This window comes from Cebidichthys violaceus, unplaced genomic scaffold (genome assembly GCF_023349555.1).
Source record: "Cebidichthys violaceus isolate CVI_PGR_0920_01 unplaced genomic scaffold, fCebVio1.0.p SCAF_10, whole genome shotgun sequence".
NCBI classification, from domain to species: Eukaryota; Metazoa; Chordata; class Actinopteri; order Perciformes; family Stichaeidae; genus Cebidichthys; species Cebidichthys violaceus.
In genome coordinates this window covers 17,447,768-17,474,012 of record NW_027176263.1, presented here as the reverse complement: position 1 = coordinate 17,474,012, position 26,245 = coordinate 17,447,768, and the positions used below count along the sequence as shown (strand labels likewise).

General features: G+C 42.8%; 1 protein-coding gene across 6 annotated transcripts in view; it reads left to right on the top strand.

Annotated features, from left to right (window-relative positions):
• Positions 1–8,377: 8,377 nt before the first annotated feature.
• hspa12a (heat shock protein 12A) overlaps positions 8,378–26,245 on the top strand; it is a 41,255-nt gene continuing 23,387 nt past the window's right edge. For 2 of the 6 annotated variants that reach the window (XM_068728094.1, XM_068728093.1), the window contains exons 1-2: positions 8,378–8,719; positions 25,250–25,326. In XM_068728094.1, coding sequence (XP_068584195.1) covers positions 8,680–8,719; positions 25,250–25,326 — 117 coding nt within the window. In that variant the 5' untranslated portion in view covers positions 8,378–8,679. Of the gene's footprint in view, positions 8,720–25,066; positions 25,126–25,249; positions 25,327–26,245 lie in introns of those variants that run through there. The other 4 variants (XM_068728099.1, XM_068728098.1, XM_068728097.1 and 1 more) reach the window with 4 other exon arrangements.

The following is a 26,245-nucleotide window of genomic DNA, read 5'->3' as shown; positions in this document are numbered from 1 at the left end:
ACTTTTTGACATAACGTGTTTTGAGCTGATAAACACTCCTCTGCTTTGTTTCCATGAGCAGCAACAAATCACCCAGACTGAGGACATTGAATTTGTAAATGTAATTGTCAGCCTAAGTCTGTAACGCACGTCTGGGTGACGCCGCTTAGTGAGACGAGGATGTCGTGCAGATTCAAATCAAGCCTAAAGTGATGAGTGACTTCTGTTCTTCCTTGTTGTAATAAGGTTAGAGCCGTTACGTTAGCGCAGTGTTTGGTGAAGAAGGAGCTGAGGGCAGATCAGGTGTTCAGCTGGCTCAGCACTACTCTGAGTCACACGCAGCTCTTTGTCTGAGAATAAGAAGTGGCCGACCTGTCAGGAACCCTTTCCCAGCATCCTCAGGAGGATGACTCCATCAAGACGGTCAGACTGTGTTCGGTCTTACAAAAAAAACACAAATCTTATTATTGTAGATTCGTCAAGTGCAACCTCACTGCAACCTTCTTCCTACTTACTGTGCAGCGCCTCATTTCAATTCCATATTCATCAGCAAACTGTAAATGAAACGTCTGTTTGAGTCAGATGAACTAATCCAGTCTGTAATGATCTCATAATGGAAATATTGATACATCGCTTCTAAGACATGCTTTTGTTTCAGGGTGAAACTGAAACATTAACACAAACCACACACATTTTTTGCATTTGTATTTTATTTCATAAGAAACTGAATATGTGATTTATATCACGCAGCATACTGTACATACATGTATTTTTGTTTCATTTGTTGAGACTTCAAACCTTACTTGTAACAGAAAATGGCTTACGTTAACATTTAAATCCTTTTTATTAATATTAAATATTACAGAATTCATCTTTTAAAAAGTCACTTATTTTGTGATATTTAATATCAGAATGTACTCCTCCTATTCTCCAGTCCTCACAATAAAAAAAACATATTCCTTTGTAGAAAACCTCAGGACTGAACACTGTAAATATGCAGGTTTCCCTTCTGTGTATATTACTAATTGTTAGGAGTTCTGATCGATTAGTACTTCAAACAGCCGACTAGCAGCTAATGCAGCCTGTCGGGATCTTTGTCCGAGCCGTGATCCGATACCTCCACGAGGCAAGCCTGCAGGCCGGCAGTCTGCCTCCAGTTTCTACACTTGTGCTTCCCTCTAGTGAAGCATATGGAGTACTGCAGCTTCATCTCCATCATGTAAAGAACACTGAGCCTCAGGCTGCAGGCGTGAGCTATGATTATAATATTTAATGAAAACATTAAAGGGATATCCTGACTTTGAGTCCCTGTGGATCAAGCTCTGAAACACTGGATCCTACTTTTCCCACAATGCAACTAACTAGAATGTTTCTATAACTCCCTCTCTGCCTCGCAGAGACCAGTGTCTGTTAAACTCCACACTGGCTCTCTCGCTGTGTGACGACGTCACATCATCATCACGGTTATTAGGACGTGGACTTGCGAGGTCTCTACACTTTGATAACCAAAGATAGCATCTATGTCCATGGAAGGCCTGATCCTAATGCTGAAGAACCACTAGGTGGAGTAAGATGTTGATCCATATGGTGGAAAGACACTGAATGACCTGACATCCTCACCGGATCCCAGAATCCCATTGAACTCTTCTCTTTTTCAGCTGTAACAGTGCCAAGAAGATCAGGAAGATGTCATAGTAGGTTTTTATGTCAAATCTTAAAGTCCAAAGTACATATAACTTTATCTAAGTATCATATCTACCTCTGACATACAGTTGAAATAAAACGTAGTATAAACGACAAATTCCTCTAAATTGCACTTATGTATACGAGCATGCCAACATTTTCTATTCAGCACTAAACACAGTCCAGCTGAGGATAGCCGCAATGTCATGTGGTCATAAAAAAGTTTGACCTGATGATAGCGCTAGATGGAAAGTCAGGGGATCATCCTCTTTGTTCTGTCACAGCCCGGTCCCCTGTAGTCCTGCTCCTCCCTGGTGTCGGTAGTCCTGCTCCTCCCTGGTGTCGGTAGTCCCGCTCCTCCCTGGTGTCTGTAGTCCTGCTCCTCCCTCGTGTCTGTAGTCCCGCTCCTCCCTCGTGTCTGTAGTCCCGCTCCTCCCTTGTGTCTGTAGTCCAGCTCCTCCCTAGTGTCTGTAGTCCCGCTCCTCCCTGGTGTCTGTAGTCCAGCTCCTCCCTCGTGTCTGTAGTCCCGCTCCTCCCTCGTGTCTGTAGTCCCGCTCCTCCCTCGTGTCTGTAGTCCTGCTCCTCCCTCGTGTCTGTAGTCCCGCTCCTCCCTCGTGTCTGTAGTCCCGCTCCTCCCTTGTGTCTGTAGTCCAGCTCCTCCCTGGTGTCTGTAGTCCCGCTCCTCCCTCATGTCTGTAGTCCTGCTCCTCCCTGGTGTCTGTAGTCCCGCTCCTCCCTCGTGTCTGTAGTCCCGCTCCTCCCTTGTGTCTGTAGTCCAGCTCCTCCCTGGTGTCTGTAGTCCCGCTCCTCCCTGGTGTCTGTAGTCCAGCTCCTCCCTGGTGTCTGTAGTCCTGCTCCTCCCTCGTGTCTGTAGTCCAGCTCCTCCCTGGTGTCTGTAGTCCTGCTCCTCCCTGGTGTCTGTAGTCCAGCTCCTCCCTCGTGTCTGTAGTCCTGCTCCTCCCTGGTGTCTGTAGTCCTGCTCCTCCCTGGTGTCTGTAGTCCAGCTCCTCCCTCGTGTCTGTAGTCCTGCTCCTCCCTGGTGTCTGTAGTCCAGCTCCTCCCTGGTGTCTGTAGTCCTACTCCTCCCTTGTGTCTGTAGTCCAGCTCCTCCCTGGTGTCTGTAGTCCAGCTCCTCCCTGGTGTCTGTAGTCCTGCTCCTCCCTTGTGTCTGTAGTCCAGCTTCTCCCTGGTGTCTGTAGTCCCGCTCCTCCCTGGTGTCTGTAGTCTGTGTGCTCCTCTTTGTCTGGGCCTGCTCCTCTTTACTCCTTGTGGTTAGCGGTGCAGCCTTTCTGTTCTATGTCCCACTCTAAGTCTCTAGTGTTTGACCTGTTTTGGGACTTTCGGACTGGGGCTGCTTTTGAGTCCTTTGCCTGTTGGTTCATGACTGAAGTGAAAACTGTGACCTGCTGCTGTGCTAAAGACAAAGATAAGGGAATCCCCAAAATCTTTGAGATTCATCTCTGGGGACCATGAATGTTTGTAACATATTTCACATCGGTGGTCTGTATAATACTATCTGGAAAGAATGGGTGGACCCAGCGATGGCCATTGCCATGATTCGAGCTACATTTAAAGCTATCTAGAAACAACAATGACACCAACCTCAAAAACAAGTCTTTTTGTCTTTTTTTCTAGTCTCCTGTTGTATTTTAAGAACTCTCATCAAGTTAAAATCACTTACTGCAGGTTCAGACATGTTTTGCTGGTTTCAAGCACAATGGTCAGTCCTAAAAATGAATTCACCTAAACTCAACTGGGGTTATTGCAGTGCAGAGTTTATAAAGAGCTGTTCCCTATAACGCACTTTTTCTGTTATCCCTAAATCATCATTGTTGCACATTTAGTGTAAAACGGGTTTGATAAAGGAAGATTAATGAATGAATGCTAGTAGCTACATGCTAACATTACCAACCGATTCCTCCTTGAAACTGTAATATCTCATCTTATCTTATATTTCTGTTTTTGTAAAAACAAAAGTGCTCACTATGGCACCACTTTTCTCTCAGTCCCTTGAGGTGTGTTCTCTTCCTCCGCATGCCGGCAGTAGTAGAGTTATAAAATGCAGAATTTAACTGCACAACAGCTGCTAGTAAAGACAAAGGTCTGCAGCGCCTAGTTCCCCATGTTGAGTTAACCTGCTAGTCGATGGATAATCAGGGCTGCTGTTGTTTGTTTTCTTCAGGAACAGGCTCACGTGATTGGGCCGCGATGAATCAGGGAAGGAGACGTCGTGACTGCTGAGACCCAACCAGACGTCGTTTTAAAACGTGCAATGTTTCTTCGGCGTGATGGACAGTGTACTGGTGAGCAGGGTGACGATGTGGTGTGGCTGAAGGGGAGAGTCTCTCTTCTCACAGGGAGAGCGGAGCTGCAGAAGCACAGGAGGATAAAAAGAGGAGCCGTCACATGTCCTATCATTTAGGTACAAACACATGCGCAGTAAAACCGGCTAAAAAAGGCTCACAAGCTGGCGCACAATCAAGAACATGAGGCGTCCGCAGGAAGGGTGACATAGTAGCCTCATGGGTGAGCATTTCAATTCTGCAATTATTAAAAGAGCTGTCACAAACGACCATAAACAAATGCTTTCTATTTGAAATTGTTCAAATCTATATCCATTCGAGCTTACCAAGAAGTCCTGTCAGGCAGAGTGCGCCCAAAGAACACCCGAGCGGACGCCAGTCGTTTGCTGTAACCCTCACATCTCAGCTCCAGCCATACTGTGTCACACAGCTCAAGACCGTGTCCCAGCCTTCATTCAATAGCCTTGAGGATGCAGAGGAAGCAGACAAAGCAGAGGAACCTAGGTATAGCTAGGAAGTATGGGAAGAAGCAGGAAGTGGGGGAGGAAGTAGTGGAATGAGAGAAATGAGAGGAATGGAGGGACGGGAGTGAGAGCAGCAGACAGGAAGTCCAGAGGGCTGCAACACGACACAGAGGCAGCAGCAGACTGAGGACTAGTTAAGACCCGAGCAAACTTTACATAACCGGCCAAACCGTGGACTTTCTGGGTCCGTCACGTGATTCCAAGAGGCCCAGAAAGACTTTTTGCAACAGACTTACATTGAGAAAGCGATGTCTCAGCAAATGTTTGAGGTGACTTAACTTCCCAGTATGAACACTTGAATAGCTCTTATTTAAATCATTAGCTCCTAAAAGTTCTAAAATGCACCACTAGCTGAAACCAGAGTCATGAGAGCAGTGAGACTGCGTTAAAGTGAACACTAGTGCCCTGGTAGATACGGGTAATTTCATCTGAATTTTATACTCAAAAGGCAAAAACTTCTTTTGATTCATGCGCCACTGATCAACTTTCAAAGGAATGATGGGGACGAAGCTGTCTCCTGCTCACTTTATATATCCACGGGATCTCTGCCTCTCCGTGTGAGTTCACGTTGGGAGTTGTGTAGCTCTGTGGCATGTGAGGCGTGAGCCTGGCGGTAGCCGAGGAGTACCTTGTTACTGCCCTAAGTTTGCTCAGTTCCCAAGTACAGGTAGGTGGTCAGAGAGGACTGGCCTGAGGACACAACATGTGGGAGGACAACCAGTGGTTGGAGATTAATTGGACTATTGCATTCCATCCTTTCCCCTCCTTATTGATTCATTTTAGCTTCCTGTTTAACTGTCACAGACTCATTGTTATGGAATATTTTTGAAATATTTTCATAAATAAGTGTATATTTTAACTTTTCTTGTACTGTCTTTGACACCAATGCTGCTTTCTCTCCAATTTTAGAGAACCTGAAAACCCCTGGAGCCCTCGACTCCTAAATCCAGGCGGTGTTAGAGGCTATTTTAATTTCTTATTTAGACCTTTGGCTTTTTACTGGTGACATTATACCCAGATTGAGCTGTAATACCAAGGTTCAAGCCTTGGTTGTATTGTTCTTCAAAAGAAAAGATTTAGTAAATTCACCACAGCGGGAGTTCACGTGTTGCTTTGTGTTGAAGGATCCAAGGTTTTACCCCCATTCAATTTGTTACTAAAACAATAGATTTATTCAAACTTTCAATAGTCCCTCTTATGACTCATAAACCTAGACTGGCTTCATTTGTCACTAGAAAGATAACTTTGTGCAGTTTAATAAATATAATCAGTGTGATTTTGTAGAACATGATGTTCATACATTTTAGAGAGAACATGCCTCCACCAAGGTGGTCAAACGCTCTACACACTCTTCCATTCTGCTTCTGGTTCTGGATTTGCGTCAAAATACACAAAAGTATAATAAAGGAATCCTTTGATTAAGATTCCTGGATCAGCACCTGGATCCAGATCTACATTTAATAAAACCACTTGTTCCTTGGTGCACTAGTCTAGGATTTTAAATGGACCAGGTTTATTAAACCTTCTACATGCATGAAATCAAATACATTTTAATCCCCCGTTTTAACAGTGTAATTATTAGAGCGATCCTCCACTGAAGACATTCTTAGACTACGTCCACACTACTCTGTGTCCATTTTAAACGTATATGTTTTACTACGTTTACACTGAGCGTCCTCACTACGCCGGAGTTTTCGAGCACTGAGGACGGATACTTTTAGAAACGATGACGCCCACATCCGCGTTCACTACCTGATTGGTTCTTAGCAGTCACGACGTGTCCTTCCCTGATTCGTCACACCTCTATCACAGGACCGTTTCCCAGAAATCATAAACAATAACATTGATTACCGATCGACTACCAGGTTAATTTAACATGGAGAACTGACTACAGGTGTTGCTGACCTTGTTGTCTTTACTAGCAGCTGTTGTTCAGTTAAAGTCTACATTATTACTGAAGAAGCAGCTGTTAATGGAGCGATCAGTGAGCGGCGTGACCAGCGGAGGAATCAGACCTACGGAGACGTCTGAAGTCACGGTTAGAGGCTTTAGGGAGGACGATGGACACAAAACGGAGGACTTTCCTGTCCTTATTAATGCTTATTTTGATCTGCACAACTATTGTGAAGTCCACACATAAACTATAAAGGAACTAAAGCAGTAAATGTTCTCCAGTAGGACAGAGACTTCAGTCACCAGCAGAGCTACGAGTGAGAACAGAAACAACCAAACAGAGGAAACGATGAGAGACGAGTCTTCACCACATTAATGACCCATAATCTAGTACACTATTATGTGTAAGTGTTGATTTAAAGTAAATTTGATGAGAGAGAGAGAGAGAGAGAAAGAGAGAGAGAGAGAGAGAGAGAGATAGAGACCTGTAACTAAGTCTGAAAATTAAAACTTCTAAAACTTTCCATGAAATGTGTCTGACTGAGTTTGTGTGTGTTTGAGATCTTAACTATCAAACACGACCTTTCCTTATTAAAGACTACTTTATTACTCTGTCGTATTTTCTTTAACTAAGCAATCAATCTACTTCCTGTTTACACCGACACCCACATGCCCAGTGTAGGTGAAGGTGGAGTCACGTGATATTGGTTGTTCAGGCGTTGTAGTCTGGACGGAGCTCATTTAGAAAACGAAGCTGAAACGCCGTGTAGACGGAGTAGTGTGGACGTAGCCTCAGTCGCTTAACACGTTACAATTGTGACGACTAATCGATTGGTTGATTTAGACAGATCTGTAAAACTGTTTGTCCACAAAGAATCACACAAAAGCACCTCTTTAAATCGTGTGTTTACCAGAGAGGTGCTCACGACTTTCTAGGAAATAAGTCATTCAGCATGAAAAAAACACAAAAACATGACAAAAGAAATCTTTGTCAACTAATTTTCAAAGACAAAACACCTTTGTGGAAGAGGCAGACGCATGTGACAAGATGATCACAGTTCTAATATCAAGGTGAAGACAAGAGGAAAACAGCTGCACCAAACAGAGAGAGAGACAGCGGCAAAGACAAACAGATTTGAGATTGTTATGTCATAACTTTGTAATAAATAAAAAAACATTAAGGAACAGCTTATATGCAAGCAATTATTCATAGAAATTATACATATCATATTCAAACATATACATTGGATTGATTTTAATAAGTTACTTGCAGTGTTCACTGTGCAGCTGAATTATCTGGGACAATAGAAGTACTGGGTCGGGACAGATACTCAGTATGAAATGACTTGGAGACAGAGGATGGTCTTATATGAAAAAGCCACAAAAAAGCACATTTTGCATAATATATCACCTTTATAGCATTTTGTGGTTTATGTTACCAGATTTTATATTTATTAGCACAAAACTTTGAACGAACAAGTAAGCCTGGAGCTTTCAGGGAGTTCAGCAGCTCCAGGGCAGCGGCCCGCTTTGCCCCGGGGGTAATCTGGCCTTGATTCAAATAACTAAGTACAGTTAAGTTCAGGCAAAACCGTCACCAACATTAGGTCTGAGCTACAAAACCACAACAACACTTTGGGACATGAACTGTCTCCTGGTTGCTGGTCAAATAGATAACCCGCATGGCAAACCCAAATAGGACTCAGAGGGTTCCTGCTGAATCCATATTTCACTTTACAAAAACAGTGTAAATAACTTATGATGACAATGTTGCAGCAGCCTGTCCTGTCCAAAGACAGATGTGGTCCCTCGGTTGTGGTTACATCATCATATCCATCCATATAGTCCTTATGTGTGTATTTAATACTAACGACGTTCCTACAGATGAAGGACTCACTTGTGTGTGGCTGCTGGAGGGCACAGCATCCCTACCGGCGGTCTGGAGCTGCAGCAGACCAGCAGGCAGCAGGATTCCAGGCCAGGACAGCGTGCATGTGGTGGGAGGGGCGGACAGAGCAGCAGTCTGGGGTCCAACACCCCCCCCCCCACACACACACACTCCAAACAAGCTCCAGACCCCAAATCTCGTCCATGTGCTTTTTTTTTTAACGCCCTGTCCATAGACCAGGAAGCGGCAAGGCGACGTGAAATCGAAGTGGACGTTGGATTAGCAGCGCGGGGGCTGTTTGTGAGAACTAGTTTCTGATTTGGACCGGAATCTCCAGTACAGCGGGACGATTGCCTGGTGCAGCTGCATCGGCGAGAAGGCTCGGGAGGAGGTGCGACTGCGGGATACGATGACTGAGAAGGAAACGGCGACAGAGAAGATACTAACAGGTAATGTTTGTAGTTTTATTTTAGCGGGTGGTCATCTCCGATAGCAATCATTGCGCGTGCACGTATGCAGTTTGCGGTTCGGTGTGGTCGTCAGAGGGACGCGTTCTCGTTCACTTTTGGTGATATTTCTGAGGGCTGTTGACTCTGACCGTTGTAGAAAGACGGTGGTTAAGAAAACGTCTTTGTGACGCCTTCCGCCGCTGAGCGGAGGCTGGAGGAGAGCCATGGAGGCTGGAGGAGAGCCACGGAGGAGCCACGGAGGCTGGAGGAGCGCTGGCTCGGCGCTCCAAGGGCAGCCGCAGTGTGCTGGGCCTCGCCTGACCAGCGCTCCAGGGGGAGAACAAACACCAAAAACATGGCGTTATTACAAGTTTATAGCTCTGGCGCGTGTTTTGCCGACCGAGCTCCGTGTATTCAGATTGTTCTGGGAGAACAGATTCGGTTCGGTTCTTCAAATAACGGGCGCAGAGTTTGGTCACGTGACCCGTCCCACCGGAGTTGTGTGTGACTCAATGCAGCAAAAGAAAGTCTGCACCATGTCCTCAGGTAGCGCAGCGTGCACCACCCGCCCAGGATGGTGCGCGGGGCCCGGGCCCCGGGTTAGGGTTAGCGCTTCACGAACTAGTCATCACGTAAGATGTTAAGTACTCACACCGTAAAGTTCGGCGGCTATTCGACACACCAAGCAGCGTTCATCGTAACAATGTTGCAAATCGGAGGTTTCACTTTGCGTTCAATCCGCAGTGGAGGGCGATGGTGAGCAGCGTGCGCCATTCCAACAAAGTGTGGATTCTAAACGTGCGCCAGAGAGTTCTGTCATGTATGACATCATACGAATTCGTATTTTAGAGAAGGAGCTTTAGATGTTTAGATGAGTTTGGTTTGAAGTTCCTTTCCTCTCAGGAGGTTTGCAGACTAGCGGCTGGCAGCGCTCCAGTGTTATGTAATGTGACTGCACCTTCATGTCCTGCTGGGGTGAGAGCAGAACACCAGACTTTGTGCAATTTGAAAGGAAACACAAACGTGTGCTTGTGTTGTTAAAAGGCACATGTCTAACTTGTGGGTTGATGGACGTGAATGCTGTAAAGATTGCTGATACCTGCTGTGTATTCTGATGTCATCTTCAGGGACGTTTTATTACCTGGATGTTCTGATCATGTTGAGAAGACTTCATGCATAGTCATGGTCTGACATAGACTTACTACAGTGTGTGTGTGTGTGTGTGTGTGTGTCGCCCCACAGCATAGAGTCTGAAGACGTTTGGATGTGACTCAGTGACTTCACACCTTCTTAAGAGTTCAAACTGCATGCACTGCCTTTGAGCGACTGGGATTATTCCCATGCGGCATGAATGCAGCATCACTCTGCTGACCTCTCTGCAGTGACACCAAACGGCCTTAAATTGCAGCAGGATGTTGCAGACTCATCATAAATGACAACCCCTGCGTGTCACATATGCGATGGGGTGTGACACTGAGCGTGACTGATCACATTAGGCTCAGCACCTCTAAAGCCAATGTGGCAGAGTCTCTGTGTCTAATTTTATTTCCTGGTGAGGTCAGCGACTTAATATGTGTTTGTCTTGTATTTTCACAGCAGCACTGGAGGATGAGAGAGGCCCTGTGTTGATGATTTGCTCACATTGATATGCAGAACTAACCCTCTGATAAAGCATGTGTTTAGATGCCAAACATGCAAAGGCTCAAATGAAGATACGTGTTTTTTGGTCCACTTTTTCACGAAGCAAGATGTAGTCTGAAAGTGATCGTAGCTCAAAGGTCCGGGTACCCTCAGGGGTTGCTGGCGATAGTCATTGTTGGTCCAGATGTGTCACCACAGAAGAAACAAGGCACGACATCAGCCGACACACGCTCAGTAACCGCCGTTTCACTCCTACATCAGTGCAGATCAGGGCAGCCAGTACTTTAAAGGTCTTGTTTGACATCTTGTGACATATCTTAACGGGTGAGGTTCAAGAGTTGGTTCAAAGCTCTGCACGTAGTCGTGGGCCACGGACCAGCCCCATCAGTACCCTTGATTCAGAGCCTGTCCCACAATCCCTGATGTCACCTGGCCACCAAACAGCAAGTTAACAGAGTGCTGCAGGAACGAGCCCTAGAACCAGGAAATGAGTCGGCAGTTTTGCCCCTCCGGTTCCCTCGTGTGTTTTCTGAATGTGTTTCTGGTAAGATGTCTGAAATAAGGTCTGTGGTCAACATAAGCTGAAGAGAGTTTAACGTTTTCTTCTACCATATTAAATCAGTAAACACTCTGGTAAATTTAGAAGCTTTTTCGTGTCTTATAAAAGGCGGTGACTAACGAGCGTCTAATTGAGACGGGTGAACGTCATCATCACTCGTCCGCCTTTACAACCTGGTTGTGTGCGCTCATGTGACCGTTGTGGAGTTCCTTTCACTGTCGCGTAGAATTAAAAACGTTTTATTTGTAATGTCAAGGACAGTTGCTCAGTGCTTGTTGCCATGGTAATAAAACGTCCACACCTTGCTTTCATGCTCATAAATGGAGCTGACGGAAAAGTAAGAGAACACGCATATGACTCATGAAGACAAACATCATAGATGAATGATCATGTTCATGAATGTTCCCTGTGAGTTCAATGTGACTCTGCTGAATCATGTCTTCTGCTCACTGCAGTACTACTATCTGCTGTAGTTAGTACTACTACAGTGACTACTACTACCTGTCCAGAGTGTCCTAACGTCTCGTGTCCTAACGTCTCGTGTCCTCTCTGCTCTCGACACAGTGTGAGGTGTGGCTCTTAGCTGACAAAGCGTTCTCTCGTTATTCATTAGCCCCGCCCACATTATCGACTGGTTTCTGATCCCTGTGGGACTGCAGTCCAGCAGAGAGCAGTGCAGGGAGTGAACGCGGCAAAATGACATCAGTTGGAACACCACTCAGCTGATGAGCTAGAGTCTAGACCAGGGGTCTTCAACAAGGACCCCCAAACTGATGGAGCAGGGACCCCCTACTACACACAGTATATTGTATAACATTGTGTTTTATATTAAACTGGGCCTAGTGCCATGTATAAACACACCTCTCTATTGTGCATTCAATACTAAGCTATTCAAACAATACACAGCTTCATGTCTTCATGTTTTTATGTTAAAGGTACAGTGAGTAGGAGGTTGTGACACTGACATTCATAAACACACTGTATGATTATCATGCATACAAGATATTCAAACTTATGCTTTTATTTTAAACATAAATGTGGAACATAAAATGAGTGATGGTCTAATAGTGCCACTGATATGCATAAACATACCTGTTATCTTGCAGACAATACTGAACTATTAAAATAATTTTGGTGTGGATTAAATACCTGACAAATGAGAGTATTTTCTCATTAAATTAAGAACTTAAGTGCAAAATTATCAGCTTTCCTGAAAAAACTGAATTAGTATGTGCTAGTTTTTTACTAATTTAGATGACGTAATTGTGCATCATGACGTCTCAATATATGATTTCATCACGATGCAATTCTATCGAAACACAATAAATCATCGTGTTGAATTATCGCCCAGCCCTAAATGTCAGATAGAAAACACAGCAGGAAGTGAAGGTGGACATATCTGGAGATCCCCTCTGAACAGTGAGGGCTGGGCAATATGGTATGATATTATACTTTATGATATAATAATATGGCGATATTTTATATATCTCAATATTGTCACATTTGTCTCTAAAACATCATGTCTGTATGATTCATACCGTTTGTTGTGTATGATCACCCCAGCGGGATCTGAATCCGTATTTGATATTTGATATTTTGATGTTTTGAAATGTCCTGACGTGGTCTGAGTGATGCTCTGAGGTGGTCTGCTAAGTGACATTGGTCTGTGGAAACAGGAAGCTCCTCCACCCCTCTCAGAAGTGGCTCACTGTCATTCTGACGTCAGATTGGTCCAAAGCGAGTCTCATCTTGGCACCAAAAAAAAAAGACAATTTGTGGTCGATGTTTGCGATTTCGTCGTTTACTACATCCCACGTAGAACGAGCCACGTGTTCACAATGTAACACGGCACTCTTGGGTTCAGTTCCATGTCCCATCTTTGACGTTTTTTAACTTCAAAATGATATGCAAAAGTATTATTTACATTTCACATTGCTGAAATTCCAACTTTTCTGTGCTGAACATTCTGATTTTCACCATAAAAACAAACCTCACATCACAGGTCAACCTAACATGACGTTCAAGTTAATCTGTGGCTCCTAGTTCGTGTTCTGCTCAGAACATGTCTGTGCATTAAAATGTGTGTTGCTTCAGGTACCGGTGAGAAGATGAACTATGGACCAGGAGGGCTGGTTTGAGTAATAGATCCATGAGGAGATCCACTGTGTTTTAATGCTCACAATTACAGTGATACTTTTTTTTAACTGAGAAAGTACTTTCTCTAAGGCTACATCCACACTAAGACGTTTTAAACCCGTGGATCTCCGTCCACATCGTCATGCTACATGTCGGCAGTAGTAGCATTATAAAATGCAGAATTTAACTGAAGAAGTAAAGACAACAAGATCATTGCCTGTAGTCAGTTGCAAATATCTAGATTACTCTCTGCTGCAAATCAAGTTCAGCTGCAACTGAAAGAGTCAAAGCTCTCAGTCTGAATGAGTTGAATACCAAAAGCCACTTCATTTACATAACTGTTCAGTAAATGAAGTGGCTTCTGCATGTTGTTCGCATCTGTCTGTGAATCGTGTGGAGGCAGGGGAGGGTGTGAGGCGGTTCGGTTGGTGGTGGGTGTTGAGGGGGTTGGGTGGTTTAACACCGTGGACATTACCTTCTCCAAGATCAGCCAAGAGAAGATAAGTTAAGTTAAGTTAAGATAAGTTAAGACAAGAGAAGATAAGATCAAATCAGATAAGTTAAGATCAGATAAGATAAGCTAAGTTAAGTTAAGTTAAGACAAGATAAGATAAGTTAAGTTAAGACAAGATCAGCCAAGAGAAGATAAGTTAAGACAAGAGAAGATAAGATGAAATCAGATAAGTTAAGATCAGATAAGATAAGCTAAGTTAAGTTAAGTTAAGACAAGATAAGATAAGTTAAGTTAAGACAAGAGAAGATAAGATCAAATCAGATAAGTTAAGATCAGATAAGATAAGCTAAGTTAAGTTAAGTTAAGACAAGATCAGCCAAGAGAAGATAAGTTAAGACAAGAGAAGATAAGATCAAATCAGATAAGTTAAGATCAGATAAGATAAGCTAAGTTAAGTTAAGTTAAGACAAGATAAGATAAGTTAAGTTAAGACAAGATCAGCCAAGAGAAGATAAGTTAAGACAAGAGAAGATATGTTAAGTTAAGATAAGTTAAGACAAGAGAGGATAACTTAAGACAAGAGAAGATAGGTTAAGTTAAGTTAAGACAAGAGAAGATAGGTTAAGACAAGAGAAGATAGGTTAAGTTAAGTTAAGATAAGTTAAGACAAGAGAAGATAAGTTAAGACAAGAGAAGATAGGTTAAGTTAAGTTAAGATAAGTTAAGACAAGAGAAGATAAGTTAAGATCAGATAAGATAAGCTAAGTTAAGTTAAGTTAAGACAAGATAAGATAAGTTAAGACAAGAGAAGATAGGTTAAGTTAAGATAAGTTAAGACAAGAGAAGATAAGTTAAGATCAGATAAGTTAAGACAAGAGAAGATAGGTTAAGTTAAGATAAGTTAAGACAAGAGAAGATAAGTTAAGACAAGAGAAGATAAGTTAAGACAAGAGAAGATAAGATCAAATCAGATAAGTTAAGATCAGATAAGATAAGCTAAGTTAAGTTAAGTTAAGACAAGATAAGATAAGTTAAGTTAAGACAAGATCAGCCAAGAGAAGATAAGTTAAGACAAGAGAAGATAAGATCAAATCAGTTAAGTTAAGATCAGATAAGATAAGCTAAGTTAAGTTAAGTTAAGTTAAGACAAGATAAGATAAGTTAAGTTAAGACAAGATCAGCCAAGAGAAGATAAGTTAAGACAAGAGAAGATAGGTTAAGACAAGAGAAGATAGGTTAAGTTAAGTTAATACAAGAGAAGATAAGTTAAGACAAGAGAAGATAGGTTAAGACAAGAGAAGATAGGTTAAGTTAAGTTAAGATAAGTTAAGACAAGAGAAGATAAGTTAAGACAAGAGAAGATAGGTTAAGTTAAGTTAAGATAAGTTAAGACAAGAGAAGATAAGTTAAGATCAGATAAGATAAGCTAAGTTAAGTTAAGTTAAGACAAGATAAGATAAGTTAAGACAAGAGAAGATAGGTTAAGTTAAGATAAGTTAAGACAAGAGAAGATAAGTTAAGACAAGAGAAGATAAGTTAAGATCAGATAAGATAAGTTAAGACAAGAGAAGATAGGTTAAGTTAAGATAAGTTAAGACAAGAGAAGATAAGTTAAGACAAGAGAAGATAAGTTAAGACAAGAGAAGATAGGTTAAGTTAAGATAAGTTAAGACAAGAGAAGATAAGTTAAGATCAGATAAGATAAGTTAAGACAAGATCAGCCAAGTTAAGTTAAGACAAGATAAGATAAGTTAAGACAAGAGAAAATAAGTTAAGATCAGATAAGTTAAGTTAAGACAAGATCAGCCAAGTTAAGTTAAGTTAAGACAAGATCACCCAAGATAAGTTAAGACAAGATAAGATAAGTTAAGACAAGATAAGAGAAATTGGTCTACAAGACTTTTTTTTGCCACCGTCCCAAAAATCCTTTCAACCGTTCTGAAGTCAGTAAACTATCAAAAGTTCAAAATGTTCTGTAGAGTGTTCAGTGGAGTCTGGTATATTTGTGAAAGACATAGCTGCTGTTTTTGGTTAAACGAAAATGATCGTACTCTTTAACAAAAACATCTCTGGAGGATCGTTTCCATAAATGTATAATAACAATCTGAGCCTCTCAGTGGCCAGAACGATCAGCTTCACATCCTGATATATATAACGCATATCTGCTCCTCTATCAAATCTCTTTTTTGTTTTTCCCAAAACTAGTTAATACAGCTTGACGGAGTAGTGGTAGGGGGGCGGGGCTTAGCCAAGGCTCTGTGATAACCCACTGTAGTATAAGTATATATATATATATTCTATATCTATATATAGATCTATATAGTTTAGATCTCTTCACTGCCAATCCACAGTTTGCTCACCCACAATGCAGTATGTCAGGAAGAGGTGTAATGATCTAGGCTTTTGGAAACTTTCACTAATAAATACACATTTATATAATCACAATAAAAATGTCACCACCATAACACCACCTCTGCTGTCATATAAAAGACAATATGGCGTGGTGACAGGATAAGCACATGGTGCAGAATGTTGAGGGAAAAGAGGAGCAGGAGGCCTTAAGCATTGTGTCATGTCTCAGACATGAGCCGTGTGGAGGAGGAGGAGGAGGAGGTCTGAGGAGGGGTGGGGGGGGCAGGATGGGGGAGGGGCTACTCACAGGCCGTCTGATGTAGGAGCTGTAAAGAGGGAGGGAGGAAACGACACTGCAACGTTCAGAAGTCTGCACTGTGACACACGTCTAAATAGTCTCTCTGCAGATATTGTGGACAAGTCTCTCCTTCTGTGGACACATTGAAACACTTTCTCTACTACAAACTACACGTTTTGATCTTAAATACAAACCAAAGAGTTCAACAGCACCACGCTGCGTCTTCAGTGAGACGGTAAATGGTTTCATATATATATATATATATATATATATATATATATATACACTGAATGTCTCTACTTTCTGAAGGTTTTCTTGCACCGACAAAGGCAACATTTGGACCTTGCTGGGTCTTCATCATGTCATCAGAATGACCCAGAGTAAGGTCCTTGGGATTCATCTTTAAAGGTATGTTTGTGATCTCACAGATGTCTGCCAATATTCATTTTTCACCGATATATTGGTTTCAGCATGCGTGAGGCAAGATAGGATCGCACATGTTCCGTTAATGTTAAACGTTTGGGCCGACAGAATCATTTCTTTCTCTCAAATATAGATATTGGTTTGAGAAGTCGGGGCACACGCTGTTGTAGAGAAGCACCTACAGCTGATAAAGAATACGCAGTCCCTCTGACCCACACGTCTTTGGACTATGGGATGAACTCCATGCACACAGAAAACATGCAGAGTGCAAGAACAAGTGGACCCATTTGCATTCTGAAGAAATGCTAAATGCATCTCTGATTGCGTCTCTGACACATGAGACATGTTCCTCCCTGTCAGGACAATCCCTGTGCAGAACCTGTGGGTGCTGTCTGTGGATGTAAAGGGAACAGCAGCCTCCTGATGACTTTATCCGTCAATGTGAAGCAGAATGAAATGCTTTTTTTTAGTTAACTGCAAGCCAGCTTGGACAGATATGCATTCTTAAAATGTGTGAGCTGAGAATTCTTCCTCACTGTTGAATAATTCATAAGCTCTTGAAATACGCACACGCCCCAAGAAAAGCACGGCTGCAGAGTCAGATGTGAAACCTGAAGGTATGTGATACAAGGAGGGATGGGTATCGTTTGGGTTTTTTCCGATACCGGTGCTAAAACGATACTTTTAAAACGATACCGGTGCCTAAACGGTGCCTGAACCGATACTTAAAAAACAAACACACACACACAAAACGACGATTGACGACATTAAAGAAAGGCTTTTTTTTATTGCCAAGGCAATTTGTTTTCTTCAAATTGAACAATATATTAACTGTTTGAAGTATACTATAAATATAAATAAATACAAAACACTTGGCTTCAAACTACAGCTTCAAACTGTTTAACTTCAAACTATGAACAATATATTAACTGTTAATAACAGCTTACAGTATTCTTAAATAAATATAAATAAACTTCAGCAATTCTTTTGCAGAAATATGAGCATATTTGCCTTCTCTGGCAAAATACGACACCTCTCCTGACTAACTGCATGTCCTCTCAGATGGTGTTGATGAGGCCGGGACACACAGGGATGAACCAGCACGCTGGACATCTGTACTTGTGTTGTGTGGGTGAAGAGGATCGTCTTCAGTGACCAGGGTCCTGTTTGAGCCCAGCTGTTGCTGTTATCACTTGTTTCCATGTCAGACAGGCAGGAAGGAGAGCCATTGTTCAGCAGAGAGTTTGGAAGCATTTCCTCACAGAGTGACCGAAACACTCTGCCCTCTCCAGGAACTCGCTGCGTCTGTCATCAGACGTCTGTGGTCATTGTTTTATATGAAGGTCTTTGTTGTAATGAACAAAGCGCCACACCGTCTGTTTCTCTAGGAGTAACTCTGTCTGGCTACTTTGATGTGGAGATGTGGAGGTAGTTGGTACGACGAAATGAATGGTTTAAAAGTCCAGTAGGCGGTCAGGAATCGAACTCTCGGTCTGTCTAAACAAGCGGCACTTTGGAGTCTAAGCTGGCAAATAAAAAAAAAGATGAATATGAAGAAGAAATCCGATACAAGAGAATTATGGTTTCATGCCATTAAATGAATGACCTTGCCTAGCTTTAGGGTGTATCTGTTTGTTGTGTATTGTCAAGAGATTTATTACGTTTGAACCTCACGGCTCGCTGGACGCATGCTCCAAAAAGAAAGCCGTCGCAAACATTGGTCTCTGTCCCGGTAGCCTGCTGAATGGAGCGGAGGAGAGATAGACTTCAGTTCTTTTTCCTTTGTAGTAGTGCTGGGCGGTATGACCAAAAATGTGTATCACCGTATTTTTTTAAGATTCTGGCGGTTTCACGGTATTTCATTTCTCCCTTGACTGTGTTTTTATGTAGGTTTATAGTGGCTTTCTCTACTGTCAGCAGTACATAGAATATAAAAACATTTTAATGTCTTCATGTATAAAGGCTTTGATTACTAGAGGGTTTGCTTGGCCCCACAAAATGTACAAAGTATTTTCGCCCCGGTAAGACGTACCTTGAATCCAGTGTTTTAATTACTGCTCTGAACCCGTCTTTCTCCACTGTCTGTAGCGGGACCGTGTCCTTGCAGAGCTGGATCGTTATTGCGTTTGTAATGTCGCTCCACCGCTTGCTTTTCTTGTCATAATGCAGTGCCTCGAGCAAATGCCTCTTCAAGTCTGACCCTTTGGCTTCACTGTTTCACTAGCGCTAACGTTACTGCTTGTCGGCCTCGAAAAACACGTCCAAACAGCAGACACAGCTCCTCTCTTGGGCACAGACTCTATTGGCTCTATTGTTCCTCCTGCGTCGCTCTTTTCTGTTCTTTAATGTAACGGTACTGTAGCGACGGAGCCTCCCCCAGCTGTTAGCAGACTAGCTAACGGGCTAGCTAGCGAGCTGTACCCAGCTTGCCGTTCGGCGGTGTACTTTTATAAATGTACAATTATTAGTGTCACAAATTGTTTATGTGTCACAAACTGTTGTGTCGTGGTGTTGCCCTGTTAGTTAGTTGTGGGTTATTAATTGTTGTGTTATAAAGTTATAACCATAACTTTGGCGTCCTTCTGAATACATAACTAGTGTTAGCTCCGACCGTAGCGCTCTTCGCGCAAACAATATATTTAGCTGCCTGTTGAAGAGTGACAGCAGTTGTTTCGGCTATGCACTGGTATGACGGTGTATGAAAAATGAATATCATACGGGAAATTAAAACCGGTATACTGGATGAACCGGTATACTGGATGAACCGGTATACTGGATGAACCTGTATACCGTCCAGCACTACTTTGTAGGAATTGTGGGCCTACTGCACAGGGTTTCTGCCAGTGTATTACAAACCTGGCAGTGAGAGAGAGAGAGAGAGAGAGAGAGAGAGAGAGAGAGCGAGCTCATTGCTATGTCGCTGGCCTTATTTAAACTGGACATGTTATTCTATTAACCTTGCGTTTTATTCTATATACTTTCTATTCTATTAACTGAAGGACTGGTTAGAATGAATGTGGAATAGAAGTAATAGAATATGAAAAGAAAGTCTTGAGTCCTCTGTGGAAGTCAGAAAATCGTAATGAATGTCAGAATATAGAACAAATGTTTCTGAATAATGTTTGGAAGTGAATATGGAAGAAAAGTTTCAGAATGTGGAATGGAAGTCATAGAACATAGAAAGTAAGTCAGAGAATATGGACCCGGCAGAACTCCACACATGATAAATGGACTGCATCTGTATCAGGCTTTTGTCAGTCACTGTCAGCGCCACCATTCACTCCTTCACACACTAGTGGTAGAGGCTGCCATACAAGGTGCCACGGTTCACCCACACACTGATGGCACAGCCAAGGACACATGCAGACATCCAGGCTGGAGGAGCCGGCGACCGCCAGTCTTCCAATTAGTGGACGACCCGCTCTAACTCCCGAGCCGCAGCCGCCCCAATAGATAGAATGTCTGCCATTGTCAGCCATTATGAGGATGCCGTTTGTCACTCGTGGTAGCGTTTCTGTTTCTGTGAAAAGGAAAAAGCTCGGTGTGTAATGTGTGTGTGCAGTGCGTGTGTGTGTGGTCGGGTGAAGGTGGATGCACTCAGAGCAGTCTGGTGTTTGTGATCGGAGCAGAGGATGAATTAGTAATGAAGGTGTCTAGCAGTAGTAAATGTTCAATGTAACCCAGAAAGAGCATCGACGTCAGCCCTGGAGGTAAAACCAATTCATGTCATATAAAAGATATGATCAAATTCAATAACAATAGGTAAAAAGAGGGAGAGCCATCGGAGATTTGGGAATATTTCTGATACAATACCACTATAAAAACTCACTATAGTCACTATAGTCTGTGGCAGCGGATGTCCTCAGTGACTCCATGACTTTAGCTGGGGTTTGGTTGTTGAGATGAATGTTGTATCTTGGTTCCAAAGTGTGCAACACAGGTTCTCAATGACTGAGTAGGGGCGCAAATCTACTCTGTGATTTGCTTCACACTTTCGGAGTTTAGCGGAAGAAGAAGAAGCAAAATGCTTCCGTTACTTAGAACGTAAACAAGATGCACGTCTGTTACATCTTTACGTCCGTTAGGTCTGTTACATTTGTTAGGTCTTTACGTCTGTTACGTCTGTTACATCTGTTACGTCTTTACGCCTGTTAGGTCTGTTGCATATCTTACGTCTGTTACATCTGTTACGTCTGTTACGTCTGTTGCGTCTGTTACATCTGTTACGTCTGTTACATCTGTTACGTCTGTTGCGTTCAGGGGCAGCGGTAAGGAACAAACAGCCCGGTGTCACAGAATTTTCTCAGGCGATCAAAACGTTGAGAAATTAGTTTAAAAATTTCAGAATATTACGTTTTCTGCATCGAGTCACAATCCCCCCCACTCAGTTGACAGTGTCTCATAACTGATAAATCTGAATTATTAAACCTGCCTCTGCCAGCCCTAAGAAGCTGCTAACCTAATCTAAAACAAATTCATTAGTATGGAACAGTAGTATCAGTATGAGTTTGAATATCCACGTGTATTTCAAAGGCTTTATCCACCATGACAACGATAAAGTTTAGGGTAAAAATGATTAGGAGAATCTAAAAGCTCTGAGCAGCTTCATTCTAACAGTATGTTACATGTGGATGTGTGTGTGTGTGTGTGTGTGTGTGTGTGTTTGTGTGTGTGTGTGTGTGTGTGTGTGTGTGTGTGTGTGTGTAGTGGCTGCAGCTGTTGTCAGGCTGTTTCTCTGCACTGTGTGTCTGGGCTGGTGGCCAAGTGGATGCAGTCAGCCGGGGAGAGAGGAGCATGGGGGTGTGAATGAATGGGACCTCACATGGGAAGAAGAAACAACACATTCTCATTTTGCGGTCGCCCCTCATGAATGTGGCTCTTTGATGGCCTGTTTTGTTGTGTTCGTGCCCGTCAGTGTGCTGCAGTGAATTTAATGAGGCTCCTCCTCTGTTAATGTAGGTAACCACTGCCCTCTGAAACAGGCTTCTCATGTCTGTCCAGAGATTCTCTGTAGCTTTATTAACAAGTTCATGAACATTTGACATGTTTAAACTACATTCAGCTTGCTGATTGAATTGTTGCATAGCTGCACTTGTTATGTCTTGTGATGTCACCATCAATTGATGGTGTCAGTTTAAAAAAAATACTTTTTTGAATGTTGAAATTGCAGTCCAGAGTAGAAGATGTCCTGCATATCACTCAATGCTCTAAATTCAGCTGAAGAACAACCTTATTTTAAGATTTATAAAACAGTAGAATCCACAAAAATACTCACATTTATAAAACCTTGCATATGCCAGTGAGCTATTTCCTTTAGTCCCAAATCAACCTGTAAATGTGGTTCAGCTGGTTCAGCCTCACTTCCCGCCTAAAATTAATGAATAATCGTGAAAAATAATTCTGATCTCAATATTGATCAGAATACTCGTGAATATCATTTTGGCCGTAATCGTTCACGTCTTCTGACAATTCAACAGGTTGCGTTGCTTCAGGGATGGTCATGTGACACTTAAGATGACTGTGGATTGACAGTAAAGACCTGTCCATGATTTGAATCAAGGGAAGCTCATTTTGTCTTTTGGGTTACTGCACTTAATTATTTTAGCTGCATAATTGTACGCACAAAATAACAGTATAACAGCATGGCAGGTTTTTGAAATTGTAGGTATTGTCTCCAAATGATCAAACTACAAAACTAAGTACACAGAAGTACGCTGTGAAGTACGCTGTGAAGTACGCTGTGAAGTACGCTGTGAAGTACACAGCGTTTTAACCTCCTCCACTGCTGACCAGTGTGAGTGTTGAGCTGATAGATAACTTTTATAACTTATATAACTATGACCATATTTTGACTATTCTGACTTCGTGGAAACCCAATGTTTTCACATCGCCGATGATGAATAAAGGCATTGAAGCTCAAACTGACTCACAGCAGCTGTTGTTCCACTTAATGGGAAGAGAAGAGAATCGCATCGTTCTCACAATCACAGGTAAGCTGTACTGAACATTAAACAGTACTAATATTGAGGAATTATACAAATGAAAAATGTTTCTAGAGTTAAGAAAAGTAGCAACCACAACATGACAAAGTGAAATACTGAACCTTTCTACTGACCACCTAGACTGCTTTCTACTGGCCACCTAGCCTACTTTCTACTGGCCACCTAGCCTGCTTTCTACTGGCCACCTAGCCTACTTTCTACTGGCCACCTAGCCTACTTTCTACTGGCCACCTAGCCTACTTTCTACTGGCCACCTAGACTGCTTTCTACTGGCCACCTAGCCTACTTTCTACTGGCCACCTAGCCTGCTTTCTACTGGCCACCTAGACTGCTTTCTACTGGCCACCTAGACTGCTTTCTACTGGCCACCTAGCCTGCTTTCTACTGGCCACCTAGCCTGCTTTCTACTGGCCACCTAGACTGCTTTCTACTGGCCACCTAGACTACTTTCTACTGGCCACCTAGCCTACTTTCTACTGGCCACCTAGCCTACTTTTATTGTGAAACAGGAAATTGAAAAAAATGTTTTTTTAGCGGTGCTAATCTCAAATAAATATTGGTCTACACAACAAGATGTGGACATATTTTGGACAACACCTGCTGAAATTTTGTAAATATATCTTAAAACTTACAGCAACTGTAGTCAGAGTAGATGTTGAGAGGCGTAGAGCTGGCTTTCTGTCATCAAGTAGAATGCTTTTTACCCCCCCCCCCATGAGAGCAGTCTAAGAGCACGTATTGGATTAGCTGCTCTCTATCAGACAGAACCTCGGTGACCTGAGTCCACAACAACGTCATCAGAACATTGAAGACTGCCCTTCTTTATCGATGTGAGCCTTTGAAACGGAACCTGTTTTCAGTTCTACTTTGACTAATTGATTCTTTTAGTCCAGTGCCTGATCATTTTACTAACATTCTCTGGCGACTCGGGCCTCTGAGCAGCAGTCGTTTGGGGAATAGATGGAACGGAAGGCCAACAGGAAGTCACCACTCCTACTGAGACGAGAGAAATACGAGTCTTCACATCCTTTATCAGTGGTGCAATGTCAGCGTGAGTTCAGGCATTCAAAGGAGTACAACATGTCCCGTTGCATCTGAGTTATGGAGGTGGAGAAGAAGCACTGGGAGATAGAACATTGTTCAATAAAGACCACAGCCTGGAATTGAACCAGGGACCATGATCATATGGCATCTTGGAACATGACATCTGTCTTGTAATACATTTTGAAGTTTTTGAGTGACAGACACAAGCGGTGGTCGTGCTCTCGGCACTGTACTTGTGTTTGTTTGTGTTCTTTTAATCTTTAATATACAGAACTTATAGGTTGTGTATTTATAAGGGAATGGAGAGAAAAGATGAACAGAGACACGCCCCACTCTCACTTTTCACGTCAACACATACGAGGCAGATGAATGATTTTTTTCCGTATTTGCCTCAAACAGACGATGTCATGGATTTTATTCCGTTCTGAAGGCTGAATGCTCTGCTGCCACGCTGGAGACTGGACTCACTTCCTGATCCTGATCCATCTCGCTTTCACCAGGAGGAAATCCCACAGCATGAGCTCCTGCTCTCTGACCCGTAGCGCTCACAGAGGCTCCACCTCCTCCGGTCTGTCAACATGACGAATGGCTTTCAGATTTTTCCGTTGTCGTTGAAAAAATTCCGTCATAACGGGAAATATTCGTTTAACGTGACCTCTGCTCGAGGCTGGGTGGCGTTACGGTGACTATGTGCACTTGTATTGATTGGTCTTCATCGCTAGTTTTCCACTTTTATTATTGGATTAAAAGTATTGAAAGAGCCATGGTTGCAAATACAGTAAACAGTTGCCATTCACAATACAAAGCTGCCTGTTTAGAGGGAACCAAACTGAGTCAGCACAATAATAAGAAGGCCTCAGCCAAACCTGAGTAATGCAGCACTTGAGATATTAATTACTACAAGAGCATTTGCTTTATTTCTCTAATCATGATTTGACTTTTATGGCAATTGTTGGGAATAAAAACTCAAGGTTGTAAAGGTGGCTTTGAGAGTGGGCTGCTGGGGGCGCCGGGAGACGGGCTGCACGGTGGCTAGATGGAGTCTAGCCACAGGTGGTCTGTAATTCTGCACCGTAATTGCCTGGCAAAGTGTATTATGGGTCTTCAGACCACTCATCCACTCCATAGGGGTGGACGAGAAAAAAGGGTGAACGAGGCGGAAAAATAGGACGGATGACACGATGTCCCGTCGTGAGACAATTCTGCCAGACACTTACAATACGCCGAGGGAGTATTATTATCGTGTGCCTTCAAAGAACACTTTCTGTGAAGGCTATTTAGCCAGACTAATGAAAATGATGACAGCAAATGGGGAGACAATCTCCAATTCAAATGAAATGTCATTGTGTTTTAAAGACAGGTGCAACAGACATTTTGTGCCGTTTGAATGGAGTTGATGTTGTCAGTCTGCAGCTCTGCACCAGAATAGGAGCCATCATTTACTGTCTCCGGGCAGAGTTCAAGCTCAGCAGCGGGGCGGAGCCTCCTCAGTTACCGGTAACTCAGTTACCATGACCGTTTGATCGTGATTGTGCTCAAAGTCTTGAGCTGATTTCAGTCACTGTTTAGGGTAAAATGTACAGCGTGTGACTCTGACATGTCTGCCTGTCTTCCTCTACAGATGCGATGGCTAATCCTTCTCCAGCAAAGAGCATGGGTGACCCAGGAATCACCCCACTGTCTCCCTCACATACTCAGGTGACTCAACTCTCTTCTGCACCCTCTGCACCTGTGATGCTTTCTTTAATTTAATAAACCACTTTACATAACAGTGTACTAGTACACATACGTCAGCTGTCCAGACTTCCACCTTCCAGTAGTTTTTCCTCTGTAACACAATGAGATACAAACTACATTTCATTATGCAACCCTGTGTTGTACAATGACAATAAATGAAGCTCGATATCTGGGTTTAGATTTTTACAGCTTTTTCATGTATTTTGAACAGAAAGTGTCAAAGACAGATCCAGTCCTCCTGCTGAGGAGTGAAGTAAACTTTGATAAACTATTTCTATCATAAGAATGTACAAACACAGCACAGTCACAACTGGAAAGCATCTCTAATGCTATGCAACTCAAAATACTAAAGGTTTGCTTTTCCCTCGTCCATATGATCGGCTTTATTGATATGAAACTGTCTGATACATCACAATAACAATAACCATCCCAGTAGATCTCCTCCTGAGATACTCAAACCAGCCTGGAACCAACAACCACGTCACGTTCAAAGCTTCCCCATTGTGATGCTTGGATTAAACAGCAGATCGTCTGGTCTAGATGCATTGAGTTGCTGCCACGTGATTGGCTGATTGAGTCATTTTGATAGTCGTTACCCAGAGAGGTTGGAAGAAGGTAATCGTTTCCAAAACGTTACATTTCTACGTAAAAAAACACATCATAAACAAACCACGTATGTTTGTTTATGGTGTTTATGAAATACAGAATCTGGGCCAGAGATGGAGCCTTTGGGGAAACCCACAGGTCAGAAGGGCCCCTGAAGAGGAGGCATTACCCCCTGCTACTGAGAAAGACCTGTATGACAGATACAATTAAAAGCAGTTGAGGGAGAGTCCCTGACGCCAACCCACTCTTCAAGGGGATCCAGTACGATTGAGTG